At 46.1% G+C, this 24,893-nt stretch overlaps 1 protein-coding gene across 2 annotated transcripts in view; it reads right to left on the reverse strand.

Annotated features, from left to right (window-relative positions):
* Positions 1 to 5,478: 5,478 nt before the first annotated feature.
* Positions 5,479 to 24,893, reverse strand: part of LOC117365052 (zinc finger protein 541-like) — a 54,933-nt gene continuing 35,518 nt past the window's right edge. For both annotated transcript variants that reach the window (XM_033954942.1, XM_033954941.1), the window contains exons 8-11: positions 9,149 to 9,237; positions 7,750 to 7,863; positions 7,569 to 7,672; positions 5,479 to 5,878 (exon numbers count right to left, since the gene is read on the reverse strand). In XM_033954942.1, coding sequence (XP_033810833.1) covers positions 5,602 to 5,878; positions 7,569 to 7,672; positions 7,750 to 7,863; positions 9,149 to 9,237 — 584 coding nt within the window. In that variant the 3' untranslated portion in view covers positions 5,479 to 5,601. The remainder of the gene's footprint in view (positions 5,879 to 7,568; positions 7,673 to 7,749; positions 7,864 to 9,148; positions 9,238 to 24,893) is intronic.

Consider the following 24,893-nt stretch of genomic DNA (forward strand, 5'->3'; position numbering starts at 1 on the left):
ACTGATGGGTGACGGCACCGACGGAGCCCCGGTACGGACACTTTTAGAGTGATTGCACTCTAAGAACTTGGAAAGTTCTGGTAGGCCGCACCGCGCACGCGCGAGTGCCTTCCCGCCCGACAGAGGCGCGCGGTCCCCAGTTATGATAAGCCAGCTAAGAAGCCAACCCGGGGAGGTGGGAGGGACGCAAGAATATCTGCCTGCTGTCCCTGGATAACACCTGTTACGGTAAGTAACTGTGCTTTATCCCAGGACAAGCAGGCAGCTATTCTTGACTGATGGGTGACCTCCAAGCTAACAAAAAGAGGGATGGAGGGAAGGTTGGCCATTAGGAAAACAAATTTTGCAAAACAGATTGGCCGAAGTGTCCATCCCGTCTGGAAAATGCGTCCAGACAATAATGAGATGTAAAAGTATGAACTGAGGACCAAGTGGCAGCCTTGCAGATTTCCTCAATGGGCGTGGACCGGAGGAAAGCTACAGACGCTGCCATAGCTCGGACTTTATGGGCTGTGACAGAACCTTCCAGTGTCAGTCCGGTCTGAGCATAACAGAATGAAATGCACGCTGCCAGCCAATTAGACAATGTACGTTTAGAAACAGGACGTCCCAATTTATTCGGATCAAAGGACAGAAAGAGCTGAGGAGCTGATCTGTGGGGTTTTGTACGCTCAAGATAGTAAGCGAGAGCCCTCTTACAGTCCAAAGTATGCAAAGCCTGTTCTCCAGAATGAGAATGAGGTTTTGGAAAGAAGACAGGCAGAACAATGGATTGGTTGAGATGGAAGTCGGAGACAACCTTAGGGAGAAACTTTGGATGTGTACGCAGGACCACCTTGTCATGATGAAAGACCGTAAAAGGTGGATCTGCAACTAGTGCATGTAGCTCACTGACCCTCCTGGCAGAGGTAAGGGCGATGAGGAAAAGTACCTTCCAAGTGAGAAACTTGAAAGTGGTAGTAGCCAAAGGTTCAAATGGAGGCTTCATTAAGACGGAAAGAACCACATTAAGATCCCAGATAACAGGAGGGGCTTTAAGAGGTGGTTTAACATTGAAAAGACCCCGCATGAACCTGGACACCAGGGGATGAGCTGAGAGGAGCTTTCCATGGACTGGCTCATGAAACGCCGCAATAGCACTTAAGTGGACTCTGACTGAAGAAGACTTGAGGCCAGAGTCAGACAAAGAAAGGAGATAATCCAACAAAGTCTCCACTGCAAGGGAAGTGGGATTATGTTGATGGAGGAAACACCAGGAGGAAAAACGTGTCCACTTCTGATGGTAACATTGCAGAGTGGCAGGTTTCCTGGAGGCATTCAGAATTGAACGAACAGGCTGAGATAAAAGTGTATCATGAGAAGTCAGCCCGAGAGATACCAAGCTGTCAGGTGCAGAGACTGGAGGTTGGGATGTAGAAGGGTCTCCTGCTGTTGTGTAAGCAGAGAAGGAAACAGTGGAAGAAGAAAAGGTTCCCTGGAACTGAGTTGAAGTAGAAGGGAGAACCAATGTTGCCTGGGCCACCTTGGAGCAATCAGAATCATGGTGGCTCGTTCCCTCTTGACCATGTTAACATGTTAACCAAGGTTCTTAACATGAGAGGCAGAGGAGGGAAAGCATACAGAAATAGATTGGACCAGTCGAGGAGAAATGCATCCGCTGCCAGACGGTGAGGAGTGTAGAGTCTGGAGCAGAAGAGGGGCAGCTGGTGATTGTGAGGGGCTGCAAAGAGGTCTATCTGAGGAGTGCCCCACTGAGTGAAGATGGACTGCAGAGTGAGAGGATCGAGTGTCCACTCGTGAGGCTGGAGAACTCTGCTGAGCTTGTCCGCCAAGCAATTCTGTTCCCCCTGAATGTAGATAGCTTTCAGGAATAGATGGTGATTTATGGCCCAAGTCCAGATCTTCTGGGCTTCCTGGCACAAGAGGCGAGAGCCCGTACCACCCTGCTTGTTGATGTAGTACATCGCAACCTGATTGTCTGTGCACAGCAAGAGAACTTGAGGAAAGAGGAGATGTTGGAAGGCCTTGAGGGCATAAAACATCGCTCTGAGTTCCAGGAAATTGATGTGATGTCTCTTTTCCTGGGCTGTCCAAAGTCCCTGAGTTTGGAACTCGTTCAAATGAGCTCCCCAGGCATAAGGGGAGGCGTCGGTGGTGATAACCAGTTGATGGGGAGGTAGATGGAACAGAAGACCTCTGGATAGATTTGAGGATATTAACCACCATTGTAGAGAATGACGAAGAGATGATGTTACAGATATGTGTCGTGAGCAGGGATCCATCGCTTGGGACCACTGGTTGGCTAGGGTCCATTGAGGGGTGCGTAGGTGAAGACATGCAAAAGGGGTGACATGAACTGTAGACGCCATGTGACCCAAGAGAACCATCATGCGCTTGGCAGAGATGGACGCCTGTAGAAGCACCTGTTGACATAGAAATTGAAGCATGAGAAGACGGTTGGACGGTAGGAACGCTCTCATGAGGACTGTGTCTAAGACTGCTCCAATGAATTGAAGTCTCTGAGTGGGGATGAGATGAGATTTGGGTAGATTGATCTTGAATCCCAGCAAACGTAGAAACAGAATGGTCTGGTTGGTGGCCGTGAGAACTGTCTGAGGTGAATTGGCCTTGATCAATCGTCCAGATAAGGAAACACCTGAAGGTGGTGGGTACGAAGAAAAGCAGCCACCACAATCAGGCATTTGGTGAACACTCTTGGAGAGGAGGCAAGACCGAAGGGCAGTACCTTGTACTGGTAGTGACAACGATTGATCATGAAGCGGAGATACTTCCTGGAGGCTAGATCGATCGGTATGTGAGTGTATGCTTCTTTGAGATCGAGGGAGCATAGCCAGTCGCCTTGATTGAGAAGGGGGTAAAGAGTGGCCAGAGACAACATTTTGAATTTCTCTTTGACCAAGCATTTGTTGAGGTGAAGCCTGTTGTTGCTGCTGTGCTGGTCTAGCAGCTGGCCTCTGTTGTTGCCGCTGACGTCTGGGTTGTTGCGGGGCTTGTGGCATAGGACGAGCAACAAATCTACGTTGGTAGGCCGACTGCTGGCGAAAAGGCCTGGAAGGTGGGGTTTTCTTTTTGGTTTTGAGGAGAGTATCCCACCTAGTTTCATGTGCCGACAACTTTTGAGTGGTGGAGTCCATGGATTCTCCAAACAGCTCATCCCCCAGGCACGGTGCATTAGCCAGTCGATCTTGATGATTGACATCCAGTTCTGACACTCTGAGCCACGCCAGTCGACGCATAGCCACCGACATAGCTGTGGCCCGAGAGGTCAGCTCAAAGGTGTCATATATCGACCTGACCATGAACTTCCTAAGCTGCAACAGTGATGAAGTAGTGTGGCGAAAAGCAGATTTTTTACGGTCAGGGAGGTACTTCTCAAAAGCAGTTAGATCTTGAACGAGATGTTTAAGATAAAAGGAGAAGTGGAATGCATAATTCCCTGACCTGTTGGCTAACATGGCATTTTGGTATAGCCGTTTGCCAAATTTGTCCATGGCCTTTCCCTCTCTGCCAGGAGGGACTGAGGCGTACAAACTAGCTCCCGTGGACTTTTTTAGAGTGGATTCAACCAATAGGGACTCATGTGGGAGCTGTGGTTTGTCAAACCCAGGAATTGGGATGACCTTGTATAAGGAGTCTAATTTGCGAGGTGCTCCAGGGATGGTCAAGGGTGTCTCCAAATTCTTGTAAAAAGTTTCTCTCAAGATATCATGGAGAGGTAACTTGAGATATTCCCTTGGAGGTTGGTCAAAATCCAGTGCTTCAAGAAAAGCTTTGGATTTTTTCGACTCAGCCTCCAAGGGAATAGAGAGAGAGTCACACATCTCTTTTAAAAAGGATGAAAATGAAGTTACATCTGGTCTAGAGGATGGATCTAAAGTAGAAGGATCCTCATCACCAGATGAACATTCCCCTTCAGAGAGCATAGGGTCTTCTGAATCACCCCACAGATCAGGGTCTCGAATTTGAAAACTGCGTCGAGATTCCGGAGTGGAAGGATCTAGGTGTCGGGATTTGCGTACCGATTTTCCTGATCTCATAGAGACGGTACCGGGAGATTGCAGTTGCACCGGTGCCGACGTCTGAACAGCCTGATGCTGAGCAGTCGACTCCGGTGCTAGGACTGGCATGGAAGTAGACTGTGTTGGTGCCGACAAAGAGGAAGCCGAGAGCATGGGCTGTGGAACTATCGGCACCGATGGCTCAGACCGGACCGGTACCGGAAGGTTCGGTACCAGTAGTGCAGGAAGGAGTTGCTTTAACTGATTCTCCAATTGCACTTGTAAGACGGCAGCAATGCGCTCGTCTAAAGAAGGCACCGGTACCGCTTTTCTCTTCTGCGGTACCTTGGGTGCCGCTCTACACTCCGAAGAGGAACCCGATGTCGAGAGGCTTACCTCTATCGGAGCGGAGCGCTTCCGTGGGCGCCTCGCGGTCGGCAGGATTGGGCTCTCTGCTACTTTGACCGGAGGACGCTCCAGCGGGGAAGGCTTCTTAGCCGGCTTACCTGACTGGTGCGACGCCGACGCGGTATCGCGCGGCGTCGACGAGACGGGTGCCGACTGCGTCGGGGTCGAAGTAGGGACCGGTGCCGCCGAGTCCGACATGTCGGTACCGAATAATAACCGTTGCTGAATTTGACGGTTTTTAAGGGTTCTTTTTTGGAGAGTGGCACAGCGTGTGCAGGTGGACGCCCGATGGTCAGGTCCGAGGCACTGCAAGCACCAGTTGTGCGGGTCAGAGTTAGAAATAGGCCTCGCGCACCGCTGGCACTTTTTAAAGCCGGGTTGGGGGGGCATGAACGTAAACACGGCTTCTGCCAAATCGAAGGCCGAGGCCTCGATGGTGGCAGCAGGCCCCGCCGGGGCGAAACGAAAAAAATGGAAGAAAAACCAAAATTCGTTTTTTTGTTTTTTTTTAACAAGGAAAATAAATAAAAAGAGGGAGACAATATTTCCCAAGGAGTTTACGCGAGCGGGAAGGTGAAAAAATTAGAAAAAGTTCAACAGCCGTTGAAACGTGCGTCTTCTTAGCTCCGCGGAAACTAGAAAACTGGGGACCGCGCGCCTCTGTCGGGCGGGAAGGCACTCGCGCGTGCGCGGTGCGGCCTACCAGAACTTTCCAAGTTCTTAGAGTGCAATCACTCTAAAAGTGTCCGTACCGGGGCTCCGTCGGTGCCGTCACCCATCAGTCAAGAATAGCTGCCTGCTTGTCCTGGGATAATAGTATTTATTCCTTTCAGAATCCACTATTGAATCAGAGCCAGCTCCCATGCAAATCTTTAACAGAATACAATTTATAAAAATACAATATAATATATATATTTCAAGAATAGTATACTAAGAAGGAACAAAGTTTGAACAGATCTTCTTCCCAGCCAGAAGGATGAAGGCAGGTCAGACATGTAGTTTCCCAAGGTGTTTAAGATATCTACCAAAAAACATGCATGAGAATTCTGCATCGAATGTCTTGTGCATATTTATTAGGTACCAGCATTGAGAAGTGCTTTCTCAATTTTTTAAAAAACCCCATAAAGGAATGCAGAGCATGGGCTAGAGTCTGCTTACTACCATGTCACAACTCCTAAAGCTTACACAAATATTTGTCCTTGCTGTAATCTATGTAAAGAGGAGCCAAACCCGGACATGATAAGGCATCTGCAATGGGGTCATACTGTTGAGATTCCTCCTCTCTGCTACTCCAGGTGCTGTGCATAGCAGTAGGTGGCTTTTCTAGTGCTGGCTCCAAGGTATAAGATGAAAAGAGAATGGGCGGTAAGGAAGGTGCTGGAGGTACTATGATTTCATGAGGTCGATGGATCTTCATGTGGGCATTTCGGCTTTTAATCTTGTAAAACACTCTGGAAAAGATTTTTTTTTAAAGCTGAGTGCATCTCTTAGCAGTGGACTTAAGTTGCTCTAATGATTTCACGTTTATTTAAAATTTGATTATATTGCTTATAATACTTCTAAGTGATGTACAATTTCAAAATTGGGATACAATATTACAGATTACAAACATATACTAAATCAAAACAGGACCAACATGATACAATAGGAACAAGAATTGAAATACAATAATTATAGAAAACAAATAAGGGTAATACAAAATAGGCCAGCAGGGAAAATGTCTGAAGCCTCCTGGGTTTGTGTTTCAATGGAGAGAAACATCTTTTACTTGAATTTAGGTTTGAAAAGCATCTCTATATAAGGACTCTTTATTTATTTATTTACTTTTCTATACCGTTCTCCCAGGGGAGCTCAGAACGGTTTACATGAATTTATTCAGGTACTCAAGCATTTTTCCCCATCTATCCCGGCAGGCTCACAATCTATCTAATGTACTTAGTGAGCCCTTAAACTGATCGAGGTTTTGTTCTCTTTTTTTTTTTTTTTTTTAATTTTATTTATTAATTTTTCATTCTTACAGCAATTGAATCATACATATTATAATTAATTATTACATGACATTTGTAACTACAATCAATACATCATGTCATAAATGATAAATCCCTCCCCTTTTTCCCAATTCCTATTTCCAAAAAGTATACAAATCCCAACCCATCCCTATATACCTACTACCAATGTGCTAAGAAATCTGATCATTAGAATAATTAGTCAATAGTTCCCAAATTTTCTTAAAATTGTGAAGATTCCCTTGTTGTAACGCTAACACTTTTTCCATTTTGTATATATGACAGACAGAGTTCCACCAGAATGTATAATTTAATTTGGTATAATCCTTCCAATTTTGAGTAATTTGTTGCATGGCGACCCCTGTCAATATTAATAGTAGTTTGTTATTATTTGCTGAAATCGGACTCTGAGTTCTCATTGCAGTACCAAATAATATGGTATCATATGAGAGTTCTACATGATTTTCTAGTAACTTATTAATTTGGGGCCAAATTAATTTCCAAAAGGCATTTACACAGGGACAAAAAAAAATTAAATGATCTAACGTCCCAACTTCTATTCTACAATGCCAGCATCTATTGGATCTAGTACTATCTATCTTTTGTAGGCGCATAGGGATCCATAACACTCTATGTAACAAAAACATTTTGTTTTGTTCTCTGAGATGGGATGGTAATGTATTCCATAGCTGCAGAGCATAAATTGTGAAAATTTCAGTTCTTCTAGTATTATTTTTAAGGAGGGGATTACAGGGGTTCTCAACTCAGGCCTTGGGATATGCCAAGCCAGTCAGGTTTTCCAGATATTGCGAATATGCATGATTTGCATACACTGAAGCCCCTGCATCTAAATCTCATACATATTCACTGTGGCTATCCTGGACTGGGTTGAGGACGCCTGCACTAGTACAGAACAGATACGTGAATGTGACTTGCTTTCATTTATATTCCACACTGAAGCCATTTCATAGCTTGTGTTCAGGGAAGCAAAGAGTTAAAAAAAAGGCAGCAGATTATAGTGAAGGCAAGGCTTTAGCTTTAATCATGAGTGAGTGGAATCACTTTATGTTGATGGTTCAGGGGTGAGGGCTTAGTTGAGAAGGGCCAAGGTACAGGGAGACAGAGTTGCACTTACTTGCCACATTGTTTGCAAGGAAAGCTCCTGGAAGCTGGGGTAGCACATGCTGTACCAAGTCGTTCTTCAAGTCGAGGGTCTGATGGTTGTGAGTAGAGGAGTGTCTAGAGCCAAAAAGATATGAGCGTAAGGAAATGCAACACATGGAAAGAAAGCCATGCTTGACTGTCCCATTACTCACCTTATCTTGATTAAGCCTTTCCTTGTACCAGCCATTATATTTCTTGTCAGATTTCAGCCCTTTCTTGTAGAGATAATAATACTCCACACATTGCCGCAGGTTCTTAGTCCGTACCTGTAAACAGAAGCAAAGAATGGTAATAAATTGTTAACAATACACAGAGGCGGAGGAAGGGATAGCAGCAGTACTTGCATGGTTCCTCTAATACAGGGGTGCCCAAAAGGTCGATCGTGATCAATCGTGGAGCCCAGACTCTTCTTGCCTTTGCGTTCTCCCTGTTCCCCAACGCCACAACAGGCCAGCAGTGACTGGCTAGCCTGGAACTTCCTCTCCAATGTCAGAATTGACGTCGGGGTGAATTCTGGCCTGTTGTGGCATCGGGAAACAGGGAGAACTCGTCAGCGGTGGCTTCGGGGCCTGTTCCCAGACGTCGGCAATGGCTTGGGGGCTTGTTTACCGACAACAGCCCCGGCGGTGGCTTGGGGAGGCAGAAAGAAAGAAAGAAAGGGGAGGCAGAGAGAGAGGAAGAAAAAGTTAGGGGAGGGAATGGAGTGTGTTGGGTGGCAGGGGGCAGGCAGGGAGAGAGGAAGAAAAAGTTGGGCTCATGAAAGGACAAAGATGTTGGTTGGGGAATGGAATGAGGTCTGGAGGAGACGAAGCATTAGGAGGCAGAAAGGGAAGAAATATTGGATGCACAGTCAGAAGAAAGTGCAACCAGAGACTCATGAAATCACCAGACAACAAAGGTAGGAAAAATGATTTTATTTTCAATTTAGTGATCAAAACGTGTCTGTTTTGAGAATTTATATCTGCTGTCTATATGTTGTATTATGGCTCCCCTTTACTAAACCGCAGTAGCGGATTTTAGCACAGGGAGCTTTTGAGCGTTGAGAACAGCATGGGGCATTCAGCGCAGCTCCATGCACTAAAAACCACTATCACAGTTTAATAAAAAGGGAAGGGGTATAGTTGTTACTGAGGTGACTTTGCATATTTTAAAGTCATCTGCCTTGACCTCTACAGTATGCTTTGTGTTTTTTAAAATTTTATTGTTGGTAGATCATTTTGACTTAGTCATTTTAAAAGTAGCTCGCAAGCCAAAAAGTGTGGGCATCCCTGCTCTAGTAGGAAGTACTGTGAGGATAATGGGGCTGCAGGAGTGGTGCATCTCCTTATTTCCCCAACTGGTGGTACGCCACCTTTACCTCCTTCTAGGAAAGGCTGAACCTGCTCTCCCACCTATAGCCAGCATTCCTATAACATTCCCTACAGAGCTGCTTTTGAAAGATGCTGCTGAGAGTTTCCATCCTCCCCATTCCAGCCAGCACTCCTGCCATCAGTCCCTATAGTATTACTTCTTAGATATAGTGGAATATGAAGGATGTTTCTACTCTCTCACCATCTGCTGGATCTTGTAGAAGTCCTTCTTGTACGTGGAGAAAGCCTTGTTAAAGAGATGATGCTCCTGGGGTAGCCAGACATCACTGCCTGTGAAAACAGAGCATTACAGTCCCTGTCAGATACTCTCAACAAGTGAACAAAGATTTTTTTTAGAAAATCCCATACATTAAACTTCTGGATCCTGGCAGATGAAGGTCCTTACAATGGTTAGAATTATTTTAAGACCTGGCCAGGGGTGATTCATCCACCACCTCCTGTTGTGAAAGCTGAAGTCAGAATTAACTGAGAGCAAGTTAAGAGGTTATACCAGCATGCCCCACTTTATTTTGTTTATAATCAAACTGATATAGAACTGTTTTCACACTGATATTCCACTTTAAACCAAAGCAGATTACAATAAAACACAAATTACAATTACAAAAAATATGCATCTTACCTATTACTGATTGCAACCTGAAGTGAATTTTGCTAAGAATATAACATTTGACCTGGAATTTAGTACAGGATAGGAGTGCTCAGGAATGAGGAGTGTATGGTATTGGCAATCTCTTAAAAAATCATTAACAAGGTGTTAGAAGCTATTCATTGACAGAGTAGGAGACTGTAGAGGCTTCAGAATGTGGCCCTACAAGCTGGTCTAAAGTACAATATGAGCTGCTATATTCTAGACCAAATACAGCACCCAAATCTGGGCTCTATAGATAGAATACAGGGGTATGGCTGGTATTGCCATTTCCATAATGGATATAGCCATTGTCCAAGGGTTACAGCTCTGTCCCGAGGAGTGAGGGAAGACCTGCTTCAAGGTTCAAGCACTTCTTGCATTTGCAAATGAGGTCAGGTTCTGTGCAGATCTGATTTGATCAAGGTCCAAATGTATTCTTTTTGTTGCTGGTTGGACTGTTAAAGGAGGCTCTAGTGCTTGCAGAGGGAAGCTTGAAGCTGGTCTGTTTGCTGGCAGAGGTCTTCTATTTACAGAATGGATGAAGGTGGAACATGGGGATGTTCTTATCTTGGGTGCAGATGAAGAGAGTACCAAACAGTGGCCAAACTGGTAGATTTAGGGCTAGATGCATTAAAGTCAGTGATCGTTGCTAAACCCGTTTTCACAGACAACGATCGCTTTTACCACCCCAATTCACAAAACAGCTCACCGCGTGTTTTTCCCCTCGATTGCCCATTTCCGATCCAGCCTTGCAAATTAGCTAAAACCCCCAGGGAAAGTAGCCAAGCGATTAATGCATTAACAGCGCTTGGCTATTTTATTTATTTTTTTTTTTAAATGGGGTTTTAGCAATTGGAAAAACTGACAGGTTTGCTTGGGGGTTTTTTCCATTTTTTTTTCAATGGCCTAAAGCCCTGATTGGTCAATTAGCTTGACCAATCAGGGCTTTAGGCTCCTCCCTCAGTATCCTGGATACAGGAGGAGGCCCATCATTTAAGACTGGGTGTGAAGCAGGAGCCTCAGAGTAGGCTTCCAACTTTTTTAAAAGGGGGGGGCATCCCACCTATTTTGGGGGGGTCAGTGGCATGGGGGGGTCATTGAGGCCATCAGCACAAGGGTAGGGCTTTTTTTTAAATGGGGTTGTTTGTGTGTGTGTAACACAGGCAAGTCATCTGTGCCATTAAAAAAAAAAAAAAAAAGCCCTAACAGCTGTGACAGGAGACTGCTTCCCTTATCACTGCTGTTAGGGCTCTGTGCATGTATCAATCGCTCACTGAATGATTCATCTGTCGGGTTTGCGTGCAATTCATTGCATACAAACTTGATAGCACATCAATCACTCCTGGAGAATCGGCCAACAGCGATCCAGTCGGTATCTTTAGTGTATCTAGGCCAAAGTGATGATAAATGTCAGGGGTTGCTTAAGTACACAAGAAAAGGAATGACCAGCAGGAGGGAGAGTCTACTTTTTTATTTTGATTTTAGCCTATGCTTTTTCAGTAGTAGCTCAACGTGAGTTACATTCAGCTGCACTAGGTATTTCCCTGTAAGTGGAGGGCTCACAGTCTAATTCTATACCTGAGACAATGGAGGTTAAGTTACTTGCTTAAGATCACAAGCAGTCGCAGTGAGATTGGAACTCTGCCAATCGGCAAACTACTTCTCCATTCTGAATTGGGCGGCAGCTTTTGACCCAGGCTGGCCACTATCAAAGAAAGAGCCCGATTAACTTTGCTCTGACTCAGTATGGCTTTGCTTTTGTTCTTAATTTTTAATGTAGAATTATTTCATTTGTAAAACCACAGGTTTCCTGAATTACGCTTTATGATTTTCAAAGGGCTACTGAAAACACTTAAGTTCTGCCTTTATTTTTTTTTCAGCTGTTTGCCTTTGGACTACGTTGCTTGTACAAGGGCTGCCCATAGGGTAGAAAACAATTCCATAGCTCGGTGTTGCTATGAATTTCTTTATAACATTTGGAAGCTCTTAAAGCTGGGTGTTTGCAGTAATTATTATTGGCCTTTTAAGCATGAAAGAGAAAGCCTAAAATAGTCTAACAATGACAGAGTTTGGACAGATGGGACGGGTAGTGTCGAGAGAAGAGACTAGAAGGAAAAGAGCTAGTGTGAGACTGCAGTCTGGCATTTGTATGCTTCTCAGACTGTAGGAAGCCAGAAGAGGAATCTTAACTAACTGACTGGATTTATTCACTGCCATGTGTTCTAACAAAGCTAAAGGAGCTTGAGTTTTCTTACCGAGTTTAAGATTTATTAACCACTTTTATGAAGAGATTCACCCAAGGTAGTTCAGCTCGGTGCTGGTTCAGGGTTAGCAGCTTCAAATCACATGAGCTCAAATCCTCTGTAATAAAACCCTAAGCGCGCATGCGCACTTACAACGCCGTGATCCCTGACTCCATGTCAGACATGCACAGTAGAAGGAGCCAGCGGTGGTTTCCCCATCACCCTCGGCGACGCTGGCTCTGTCTACTGCGTATGCGAAGGCACCTTAACCACGGAGGTAGCGACTCCCCCCTCCACTCCGTCTAACACAGGTCCCCCAGGTCTGGCCGGCTCCCTTACTGATGTTATTCTTGAGTCTGTTGCCGCTGCTGAGGTTCCTCTCACGAGCTGCACCTGCGTCTGAAGCCTTCTCTCTGACGTGACGTCAGGGAGGCTTCCGACGCAGGTGCGGATCGTGAGAGGAACGCGCCGGTGGCTTTGAACTCAAAAATAACTTCGGCCAGGGAGCCAGCCAGGAACGAGGAACAGAAATGCTGCTATCCTGCTGCACAGGGAAGTGGGGGTGGAAGAGGGAAAGGGGGCCAGGGAACAATCTTGGTTTGCATTGTGGGGAGACAGAAGGGGGCCATGGAGAAAGACAGGCAAGCAGCGCACGAGAATGAAAAGACAGACACACAGAAAGACAGCGGGAGGGAGAGAGATAGAAAGAGGGGCAGGGAGAGACACACACAGAAAGAAAGACAGACAGACATATATTCTAGCATCCATTAATGTAACACTAGTTAGAAAATAAACTCTGCCAGAAAAGGTTCAAAGAGCGACCAAGATGGTAAAGGGGATGGAACTCCCCTTGTATGAGGAAAGACTAAAACGGTTAGGGCTCTTCAGCTTGGAAAAGAGATGGCTGAGGAGAGATATGATTGAAGTCTACAAAATCCTGAGTGGAATAGAGCGGGTACAAGTGGATTGATTTTTCACTCTGTCAAAAATTACAAAGACCAGGGGGCACTAGATGAAGTTACAGGGAAATACTTTTAAAACCAATTGGAGGAAAAAAATTTTCACTCCGAGAATAGTTAAGCTCTGGAACGCGTTGCCAGAGGATGTGGTAAGAGCAGATAGTGTAGCTGGTTTTAAGAAAGGTTTGGACAAGTTGCTGGAGGAAAAGTCCATAGTCTGTTATTGAGAAAGATATGGGGGAAGCCACTGCTTGCCCTATATAGGTAGCATGGAATATTGCTACACCTTGGGTTTTGGCAAGGTACTAGTGACCTGGATGGGCTACTGGGCTTGATGGACCATTGGTCTGACCCAGTAAGGCTATTCTTATGTTCTTAGTACACTGAAAGTGGGGAACCTTTGCCTTCCCCTTTCCTGGTACAGCTAAAAAAGCTGTTTGGCTCCAGTACGTAGACCCCGAGTCTATAATAATTTCAAAAGCCAACAACCTTAGTGTGGCTCCTGCCCAAACTATCCTGTCTGCTCAAGTGTGTATACTCAGGTCTTAATCGTTACTATCATGTGCTGTTTGCCTCAAATCAGCCAAAATACATAGCTACACACACAGGAAATCCAAAATAATAGCTTTCAAAGGAGATTATAATAACAGGAGAATGGTAAAAAAAGAGAGCAACAGCTGCAAAGGTAAAAAAATTATCACGTGGATGTAATTAAAAAATACCATCCTGGCAGCTCAGACCACATTGATTAACAAGTGAGGTGAAAAACTATTAGAGCTAAAAGAAAATAGCGTAAGGAATGGCAAGTCAAATGCAAAGACTGACCTTAAAAAGAAGATTATGTTGGAAGTAAAAACACATAGTACTTTTATAGGTATATTAGAAGTAAGAAGCCAGGAAAAGAATTAGTTGGACCGATAGATGACCAAGGGGTAAAAGTAGCACTTAGGGAAGACAAGGCCATAGCTGAGAGATTAAATTAATTCTTTGCTTCAGTCTTTACCAAGGAAGAAGTGGGGAGAGATATACCCATGCCAGAAATGGTATTCGATACTGATGAGTGAAGAAGTGGGGGGAGATATACCCATGCCAGAAATGGTATTTGATACTGATGAGTCGGAGAAACAAATCTCTGTAACACTAGAAGAGTAGCAAATCACCTGGACCAGATGATATATATATCTCAGAGTACTGACAGAATTGAAAAATAAACTTGCAGAGCTATTGTTAGTAATTTGTAATTCTGTATCGCTTGGTAGTCTGGTATAGTCCTTACGAATGGGTTATATACATCACTGCTACCAACAGGTAGAGACTGAGAACAAACTTGTATAGCTTCCCCCCTACAAATCCACTCTATCTCAGTCTCCATAGCAGATGGTAAGGCTTTTCGGCTCCCCTCTTAGCACTGTTGGAACTTTGGACTCCTGGGTTCCTCTTTGTGCTGGATAGAGCTTGGACAGGTCCTGTTTGGGGATCTGTCCGACCTCGGAGGTGTTAACCCGGCAGGTCTCATGCTGGGTCCCTCTCCCCACCTTCATCCACCTCCCCAATATTTTTGTAGAGGAGCCTCAGCAGGCGGCCCGACCCCCTGGTTGGTCAGCCCTCCAGCTTTGGAGCCGTGGAGCCTGTTCTGACTTTAAAAAAAAAAAAATCCTGAGGGGTGGCGGTCTGCAGGGCTCATTTCCCTGTAGAACTGCGTGTTTTTCTGTATTTTTCTCAACTAAACAGAACTTTTTCTTTCAGCTAGGGCGTTTTTCAGGAAAAAAGTGCTCATTGTGCTCCAGACACGAGGTACTCACAGCTGGCCTGTGCAAGCATTGTGCAGGCTGGAGCAGTGGGGCAGCCTCGTTGAAAGTGGATGCCAGCGGGCAGTGCACCCCACTAATGGTGCCTCGTGAGTCGGCTTCGGATCGTGAGGAAGCTCGGGCTTCCCCCGCTGCCGGAGCGGCTAGGAATTCCCTGTTCGCGTTGGTCAGTTCCTCAGCCTCAGCGTCAGGAAAGTCCCAGACTTTTCAGACATGGCAGGCTGCAGGAGCTCTGATTTTGGCGGGTTCAGGTCCAATTTCGGCATGAACCTCTGTCCTCTCCATTACCTCAGGTGACAATCCCCCTGTTCTGGAAATATAGGGAACAGGTATGACATTGGGGGAGCCAGGGGTCTTTCCCCCTGAATTTGTGTTGGCACTTTGTAAAGCTTATGTGCTGGCGGCAGGAGGTCCGTATCCACTCGGGGGAAGGGAGTTGCCTTCAACATCTTCCCAAATGCGGTCCCCACACAGCGGCGGTTGTACCCCCCTCCTCTCTCATCCAAACGCCCAAGGGTCTCTTGGGATGAAGATTTTTGCACAGAGGAGCAGGATGTAACTGAGGAGGACCTGGACCCTTGGGGAGATTTCCAGGATCCTCTTGAGGGGTCAGATTCTGCCAGCGAGGGGTTCGAGCACCCCCCAGGTGGCATAGATGCGTCCATAGTGCGCATTTTTCAGCGGGTTGAGCTTCATGAGCTAATTCTTCAGGTCTCCTCGGTTTTGCATTTTGAGGACACCGTGTCTGAGCCCCCGCTTACGGTGGACCCCTTGCTTAAGGGGTCCGCTCTGTTCCTATCCATCAGGATATGCTTGCTCAGTTGCAGGTACCGGAAGATCCCTTTCGTTTTGCGCACTCCATGGCCCGCCTGTATCCCATTTCTAAAGACGATAGGGACACTCTTTAGTCGCCTGTAGTGGATGCGGTGGTCTGGCCATCTCTTAAGAGCCATATCGTGCCTGTTGAAGGTGGAGCGGCCTTGAAGGACCCGGAGGAGCGTAAGTTGGAGTCCCTCCTTAAACAGAGTTTTGATGTGACAGCTTTGGCGGGCCAGGCGATGATGTGTGGCGGGCTAGTGGTTTGGGCGTGTTTTCGCTAGCCGAGCATGTACTTGACAATAAATCTGAGGATTGGGAATTGCTCAAGCGCGAGTTGGCAAAGATCGAATTGTGTGCTTCTTATCTTCCAGATGCCATGTATGACCTCTTGCAAGCTTCTGCCAAGTTGGCGTTTTCCGTGGCAGCCCGCCATACCTTGTGGCTTTGCGCTTGCTCGGTGGATTCAGCGTCCAAAGCTAAGTTAACAAAGTTTCCTTTTAAGGGATCTTTCTTGTTTGGTGAGGACCTGGACAAGTTGGTTCAGACTCTCACTGACTCTAAAGTGCCTTGTGTGCCTGAAGATAGGCCTCAGCCACTGGCTCGAGGTGGCGTTTGTGGGCGTGATTTCTGCCTTTTCCGCCCTGGGCATGGGGCTGGCTCTCTAGAGGCAGGTTCTTCCAGCGCAAGCAGTCTTTTCGTGAGGCCCGCCGAGCTGCGGGTAGCGCCCCCGCTGGGTCTCCTGCCGTCCGTCCTGCCCATTGACTCCTTGCCAGCGCCCGTCTTGGTTCCAGTGGGCGCCCGGATGCAAGACTTATCTGAAATGGGCAGACATCACATCCGATCAGTGGGTTCTGGAGGTGATTCGGGACGGCTATGCTCTGAAGTTTGCCCGTTCCTTGCCAGACCATTTTCTCGCTTCTCCCTCGCAAGTGGCGTGGAAGCAGCAGGCCTTTCACCAGACCCTTCAGAGATTGTTGGATCCCACACAGGAGTGCAGTTCCCACGCAGGAGTGCAGCACAGGTTCGTACTCTATTTTCTTTATGGTTCCAAAGGAAGGGACCGTTAGACCCATCCTGGATTTGAAGGAAAGTAAGATCCTGTTTCCAGCAAAAGCATTTTGCCGTTCTCGTCCAATCCATCATCCTCTCTAGACTGGATTATTGCAATTCTATCTTCATAAGCCTAACAAAGAAAAACCTTCACAGACTCCAACGGATTCAGAATGCCGTGGCTAAGCTTATCTTTGCAAAAAGCAAATTTGATCACGTCTCACCGCTCCTGTCCAAGCTTCATTGGCTTCTGATAATTTCCAGAGTCCACTTCAAATGCATCTGCCTAACTTTCAAGATCCTCCACGGCATTCTTCTTCCATTTATTCCACTTTCTTGGAACTCCTCAAATCTTAATACCACCAGAACTACCCAGAAGTTGAAACTATCTTTCCCTTCATCAAAAGGCATTTCCCACCCAGGAAAGCTGGGGACTTCCCTCCCCTTCAGATTCACCGAGCTCTGGAACAATCTTACCTCCCCTCTTCAGAACCTGAGCTCTCTCCAACTTTTCCGTAAACATCTGAAAACCTGGCTTTTCTCAAAAATGTAACACTCCCCCCTCCTTTGATTCCTAGACCTTTGATATCTTAGTCCTCCAAACTCTCTTCTTTCCTCGAAGTTCCTTTATCATCTCAATTCCTGTAAACCGTGCCGAGCTCTACGACTGTGGAGATGGTGCGGTATATAAACCTAAGTTTTAGTTTAGTTTAGTTTGAAGGGGGTCAACAGGTCTTTTCATGTGCCTTCCTTCCGCATGAAAACTCTGCGGTCGGTGATTCTGGCGGTTCAGCCAGGGGAGTTTCTGACCTCTCTAGATCTGACCGAGGCCTACTTATAAATTCCTATTCGGGTCTCCCATCATCACTTCCTGCGCTTTGCAATCTTGGGGCAACACTATCAGTTCTGTGCTCTTCCTTTTGGTCTGGCCACAGCTCCGCCGACGTTCACCAAGGTGATGGTGGTCGTCGCTGTGGCGTTGCAAAAAAGAAGGCATTCTAGTTCATCCCTACCTGGACAACTGGTTGATTTGTGCGAAGTCATTCTAGGAGAGCACCCGGGTCACGGCTCGGGTGGTGGAGTTTCTGCAGTTGCTGGGATGGGTCATCAACCTCTCCAAGAGCCAGCTGTCTCCCTCTCAGCATTTGGAGTATCTAGGCATGCTGTTCGACACCACTGAGATCAACAATTTCGCTGTCACTACACCTTCTCTCTGGAATTCGCTGCCTAGTTATTTACGTATTGAATCTGTGCTAAAGCAATTTAAAGCAAAATTAAAAACATTCCTGTTCCAAGATGCTTTTGGATAACAACTGTCCTTTTAAGGACTAAAACAAGCTTTTTACCCTTACCTATTTTTTCTCCTAACTGTGCTCTTTTTTTCTCAAAGATTGTAGTTCTCGCCCTTCTTTCCTAATTATGTGAAGTTAATATATATGTTTTGGTATATGTTTACTAAGTTACCCTGGTTCTGTTTAGTAATTTAATTTTAACTTGTTTTTAAGATACTTTTATTTTGTACACCACCTAGAAATCTGATTAAGGGGTATAAAATTTTTTTTTTAATAAACTTGAAACCACCTTAGGGAAGATCTTCCTTCCGGCGGCCCAGGTAAGCAAATTGCAATCTTAGATTTGCCTGCTTATGGCATCCCAGTGTCCCCTGATGCAGGATTTTATCCAAGTATTGGGGTCGATGATGGCTTCTCTCGTTGTAGTGAGGTGGTTGTGAGCCCACATGCGTCCTCTTCAGTATGCTCTTCTTCGGAGGTGGTTGCCTCAGAGGCACAGTCTGGATTATCCTGTTTTGCTTCCGGACTTGGCTTGGCGCAGTCTTCATTGATGGCTCCAGACCTCCCATCTTGTGCAAGGGGTGAATCTGGACCAGCCACAGTGGACGGTGCTGCTCACAGATGCCAGTCTTCTCAGTTGGGGACCTCAGGGCCTAGGTCACTCAGCTCAGGATACCTGGTTCACGGAGGAGGCTTCTTGGTCGATGAATACCTTGGAGACCAGAGCCATCCATCTGGCGCTGTTAGCCTTCCAGTCCTTTCTGATGGGCAAGTCACAGGCACCAGGAGCACTTTGGTGGCATAGGAGGCAGCTCTGATCATGGTCTGGGTGGAGTCTTATCTTTACAAACTGCCAGCCTCCCACATAGCTGGAGTGGAGAATGTTCAAGCGGACTTCCTAAGTCGTCACATGCTAGATTTCGGATAGTGGTGTCTCAGCCCAGTGGCTTTTCAGTTAATAGTGCAGTCTTGGGGTCAGCCCCTCATGGACCTGATGGCCCCAAGTGTCAATGCCAAAACACCCCGCTTCTTTAGTCATCGCAGAGATGGTCAGGCCAAGGGCCTGGATTCTCTGGCTCAACCATGGCCAACGGAGGGGCTGTTGTATGTGTTCCCTCTGTGGCCATTAGTGGGCAGAGTTCTCCACATAATTCACCATCCGGGCCTCGTGGTTCTGGTGGCTCCGGATTGGCCTCGATGACCATGGTACATAGATCTGGTGAGGTATCTGGTGGTGGATCCTCTTCCTCTGCCTCTTGGATGACCTTCTGACTCAGAGTCCTGTTCCCATGTTCGATCCAGGTCCCTTTTGTCCTAAGGCTTGGCTCTTGAAAGGGGTCGCCTAGGTAAGAAGGGGTTTACATAAAGTGATCTCAACTCTCTTGGGGTCCCGGAGGCTTTCTACCTCTCAGGCTTATGTGAAGGTTTGGCGTCTCTTTGAGGAGTGGTGTAATGCACGTGGAGTGGTTTCTTTTCGCACTTCCCTGCCTAACATCTTAGAGTTCTTGCAGGATGGCCTGGATAGGGGATTGGCTTGGTCTTCTATCCGGGTTCAGCTTGCAGCCTTGTCAGCCTTTCGTGGGTTGTTGAAAGGTCAGCGTTTGACTGCCATTGCTGATGTGATTCGCTTGTTGCGGGCAGCCAAATTGCTTAGGCCTCCCATCCGACCCTCTGTTCCATCTTGTGATCTGAATTCTGAATCTGGTTCTGTCAGTTCTAGTGCGCCAACCTTTTTAAACCGTTGGGTGATTGTTCTTTGAAGGATCTTACTCTTAAAGCGGTCTTCTTGGTGACCATTACTTCAGCTACACATGTTTCTGAGCTGCAGGCTTTCTCTTGTAGGGCTCCCTTCTTGGAGTTTTCTAGGGAACGGGTTGTCTTGAGGCCTGTTCCTTCTTTTCTGCCAAAGGTAGTTTCTCCTTTTCATGTCAATCAGGCAGTGGTCCTCCCGGTGTTAGGTAGCTGGGAAGGCTCTTCCGAGTAGAGACAGCTGCGCAAGTTGGATGTCAGTCGGGTCCTTCGCTCTTATGTACAGAGGACCAAGGAGATCAGATAATCTTTGTCCTCCTAGCAGGTCCTCATCAGGGGGATGGTGCTTCTAAGACTACTATTGCCTGCTGGATCAAACAGACTATTGCTTCCCCTTATCTTCTGAAGAAAGACTATTCCAGAATTTTTCAAGGCTCATTCCACTAGGGGTCAGGCAGCTTCTTGGGCTGAATCTTCTCTGGTGCCTCCACTGGATATTTTACAAGGCTGCAATTTGGTCTTCTCTGCATTAATTTGTATGGCACTACCATGTGGATGTTTAAGCACGTCTGGATGTGGTATTCGGTGAACGTGTTCTGGTGTCAGCCCTTCGGGGGTCCCACCCTTAATGGGTACTGCTACCCATTCGTAAGGACTATACCAGTCTACCAAGCGATACAGAAGGAGAAATTAGATTCTTACCTGCTAATTTTATTTCTGTTAGCTTGTAAACCGGTATATTTCCTCACCCTTTCTGTCTTTGTGATTGCGGATTTTTATTTTGCTCGCGTGCAGATTTTGGGGGTTTTTGCGGGTTCTAGAATTTTTCTAGGACCGGGGAGAATTAAGAATAGTGGCTATGGCTTAGCTGGTGAGCTGTGGGGATATTTTCTATACCTGGATTAAGTTTTCCACATGTAACAGTTGTTTATAGATGTTTGTTGTTTTAACACTTCTGTTCGGAGTGTGTTTTACTGTTTTCAGTTAAAATTTTTTCTAGGTTTTGCTTGGCTATTTGGCAGACTGGATTTGTAGGGTGAAGCTATACTGATATACAAGTTTTATTCTCGGTCTCCACCTGCTGGTAGCAGTGAGGGATATAACCCATTCGTAAGGACTATACCAGTCTACAAGCTAACAGAAAGAACTTAATTTCTCCTTTATCTTTAAAATCTAGCATGGTACCAGAAGACTAGAGGGTGGGCAGTTTTTAAAAAAGGGTTCCAGAGGTGATCTGGGAAAATATAGATCAGTGAGTTTGACATTGGTGCTGGGCAAAATGGTAGAAACTATTATAAGGAACATATTTACAGAGCATATACTTAAACATGGATTAATAAGATGAAGCCAACATGATTTAGTCAAAGGAAATCTTGCCTCACCAATCTACTATATTTCTTCAAAGAGGAAAATTAGGTTCTTACCTCGATAATCTTCTTTCTAGTAGAAGGGTACAGTAGGCTTGACAAGTGGGTTCCTTCACTTCACCCGCAAGGTTTGCAGAAGGCATCATCTACATTTTTCAACTCCACCTCCTTGTGTCACTGGCCAGGATCTCAGTTCGTACCAAAGCAATGAATAACCCTTAAGGAGGAGAGAAAAACAATGAGGATATGGAGAACTCCCTGACAAGTGTGTTCCGCTTTGCTCTGCAAAAAGAAAGCAAAGTTGCTTACCTATAACAGGTATTCTCTATAGACAGCAGGGGAATGCAGCCACACTTGATTGGTGAAGTCTCTGACTGAGCCAAACAGCATTGGTACTCTCTCCCATAGATACAGTAAGCTTTTGAGCTTACTGAGCATGTGTAGGATTGCCTACTCCTCGAGCTCCCTCCCCTCCAACTGTCAGTTTATTCTCTAGCAAAAGAGATGAGGGGATGGTAGGCGGGCAAGTGTGGCTGCATTCCCCTGTTGTCTATGGAGAACACCTGTTACAGGTAAACAACTTTGTGTTCTCCGGAGACAGACGGGATATGCAGCCCCACTTGATTGGTGAGTCCCAAGCTGAAGCAGTGTATGGGAGATGGAAACAGTCTAGAAGGCAAAGAGGTTATGAAGAGTTAGGAGTGAGCTCTCAATTTCCATGCCGTGAGGCTCAGACTGCGGAGATTGGGATGTAGCAGCTGGCCTTGGTGTTGAGGCAGAGATGGATGGTCGCCCAAGGGTATTGGGGGTACATCCAGTAAACATAGAGAAACATTGAGTATGACGGCAGAAAAGGGCCGTCGGCCCAACAAGTCTGTCCACTCGAAGAACCCTCCCTCAACAAGAACCCTCCCTCTAAGAATTTCCCAGAGCGAACCCACTCCAAGAACCCTTCCTCAACAAGAGCCCTCTTTTTAAGCATTTCCCCAGAACGAACCTACATGTTTATCCCATCATCCCTTGAAGTCGAGTGTGTTACTGGCCTCAACTACCTGACGTGGAAAACCATTCCATCGATCAACCACTCTTTCGGTGAAGAAGTATTCCCTGATGTCACCATGAAATCTCCCACCCTTGAGTTTGAGCAGATGCCCTCTGGTTTTCCGTGGGACCCGTAAGGAAGAAGATATCTTCCTCCTCCTCAATACGGCCCGTAAGATATTTTAATGTCTCTATCGTGTCACCTCTTTCTCTGCGTTCTTCGAGAGAATATAACTGCAGCCTGCTTAGACATTCTTCATATGGGAGATCCTTAAGTCCTGAGACCATCTTAGTGGCTATACGCTGAACTGACTCCATTCTCTTCACATCCTTTTGATAATGTGGCCTCCAAAACTAAACACAGTACTCCAGATGAGGTCTCGCCATCGACCTGTACAACGGCATTATGACTTCAGGCTTACGGCTGATAAAACTTCTCCGGATGCAACCTAGCATTTGTCTAGCCTTGGCTGAAGCTTTCTCCAGTTTTCATATCTTCATTAATGATTACACTCAGGTCTCGTTCTGCGATGGTTCTTGTTAAGTTTTCACCATTCAGGGTGTATGTCCTGCAGGGGTTATTGCTACCAAGGTGCATCACCTTACACTTTTTGGCATTAAAACTCAGTTGCCAAGTATTAGACCATTGTTCCAGTAAAAGTAGGTCCTGCCTCATAGTGTCTGGCTCTGTTGCGCTGCCCACAATGTTGCATAGTTTAGCATCATCCACAAATAACGCAATTTTACCTCAAAGTCCCTGAGGTAGATCCCTTATAAAGATATTAAATAGTATTGGACCCAAAACCGAGCCCTGCAGGACTCCACTGGTCACTTCCGACATTTCCGAGGGAGTACCATTTATTACCACCCTCTGAAGTTGGCTGCCACCAAGCCAGTCTTTAACCCATGCAGTCAATGTATCTCCCAATCTTGTTTAATAACCTATGGTGTGGGACACTATCAAAAGCCTTACTGAAGTCTAAATGCACGATATCCAGGGATTATCCCCCATCCAGTTGTTTCGTTACCCAGTCAAAGAATCTTATCAGATTGGTTTGATAAGACCTTCCCTTTGTAAATCCATGCTGGTGGGGATCTTTCAGTCTTCCGTCGTCCAGAAATGTATCCAATCTGTTTTTAATCAACATTTCCATAAGTTTACACACTATTAATGCAAGACTCACTGGTCTGTAATTTTCAGCCTCCAACTTGCTTCCCTTTTTGTGAAGCGGAATGACGTTAGCAGTTTTCCAGTCCAAGGGGACTTTTCCCTTGCTTAGGGAAAGATTTAAAAATGCGGCTAACGGTTTCGCCAGGACATCTCTTAATTCCCGAAGTAACATAGTAACATAGTAGATGACGGCAGATAAAGACCCGAATGGTCCATCCAGTCTGCCCAACCTGATTCAATTAAAAATTTTTTTTTTTTTTTTTTTTTTTTCTTCTTAGCTATTTCTGGGCGAGAATCCAAAGCTTTACCCAGTACTGTGCTTGGGTTCCAACTGCCGAAATCTCTGTTAAGACTTACTCCAGCCCATCTACACCCTCCCAGCCATTGAAGCCCTCCCCTGCCCATCCTCCTCCAAACGGCCATACACAGACACAGACCGTACAAGTCTGCCCAGTAACTGGCCTAGTTCAATCTTTAATGTTATTTTCTGATTCTAAATCTTCTGTGTTCATCCCACGCTTCTTTCTCTGGGGTGTAGATTATCCGGCCCCATGGCATTGTTTACTTTTAGCTTCGATAGTTCGTGATAGACGTTGCTCTCGGTGAATTCAAAATCTCGGAACGGGTCCTCCGAGCACCCTCTTGTCTGTAGCTGCAGTTCATATCCCGGCGCCTCACAGGTAAAGACCGAGCAGAAGTAGCTGTTGAGTAGTTCGGCTTTATCTGAGTCTGAGTCTACAAAGTTACCGTCAGGTTTCCTTAGGCGCACAATCCTGTCTGTTCTTTCTTCTGTCGCTAACATATTTGAAAAAGGGTTTATCCCCTTTTTTAACCTGCCTAGCTATATTTTCTTCCATCCGGAGTTTGGCATCCCTGACTGCTGTTTTAACAGTTCTGGATTTTACCAGATAGGTTTCTTTAGCTTCTGGTCGTTGTGATTGTTTGTAGGATAAAAATGCTTTTTTCTTTTGCTTTACTAGTTCAGAGATCTCCGTGGAGAACCATTGGGGTCTATTATTTCTCACGGTTTTTATGTAGAGTTTGGTTGCTTCTTGTAGGGTGGATTTCAGGGTTGACCATAGTACCTCCACACTGTCCGTTATGCCCTAATTTTGCAGTGCCTCATAGACAAAATCTCCCATGCTCTGGAAGCTAGTTCCCTTAAAATTTAGAACCTTTGTCGATGTATTTGACCTAGTAACTCCCTTCCTGAGTTACTAGGTCAAATACACCATGTTGTGGTCACTGGAGGCCAAAGCATCTCCTACTGAAACTTCTGTGACACTGTCTCCATTAGTGAGTATTAGGTCCAGAATCGCCTGATTCCTGGTGGCTTGCAATACCATCTGATTGAGGCTTGCTCCCCGCATGGAGGCCAGTAGCCTCTTACTGCCGCTGGTCATAGCGGAAAGTTTGTTCCAGTCTACATCAGGCATATTGAAATCCCCCAACAGCACTGTGTCTCCACGCAGAGTGATGGTTTCGATGTCTGCAATCAATTCTTTGTCTATGCTGTCCGGTTGCTTTGGGGGTCTGTAAACAACACCAAGTAGATCCAGAAGCAGTGGAAACCAGACTTGTCTAGGCCACCTGGGTGCAATGAGAATGAGATGGGCTTTGTCCTCTGAAACCTTATGAAGCACTCTGGAGATGAGGGAACGGTGGAACCGCATAGAGTAGAATGTGGTTCCATGTAATTGAAAAGGCATCCCTGTCTAGAGCTCGTGGCGCTGGACGCAGGGAGCAAAAGAGGGTGCACTATGCATTGAATGAAGAAGCAAAGAGATCCACTTGAGGAG

This window comes from Geotrypetes seraphini, chromosome 8, assembly GCF_902459505.1.
Source record: "Geotrypetes seraphini chromosome 8, aGeoSer1.1, whole genome shotgun sequence".
In the NCBI taxonomy this organism is placed as follows: Eukaryota; Metazoa; Chordata; class Amphibia; order Gymnophiona; family Dermophiidae; genus Geotrypetes; species Geotrypetes seraphini.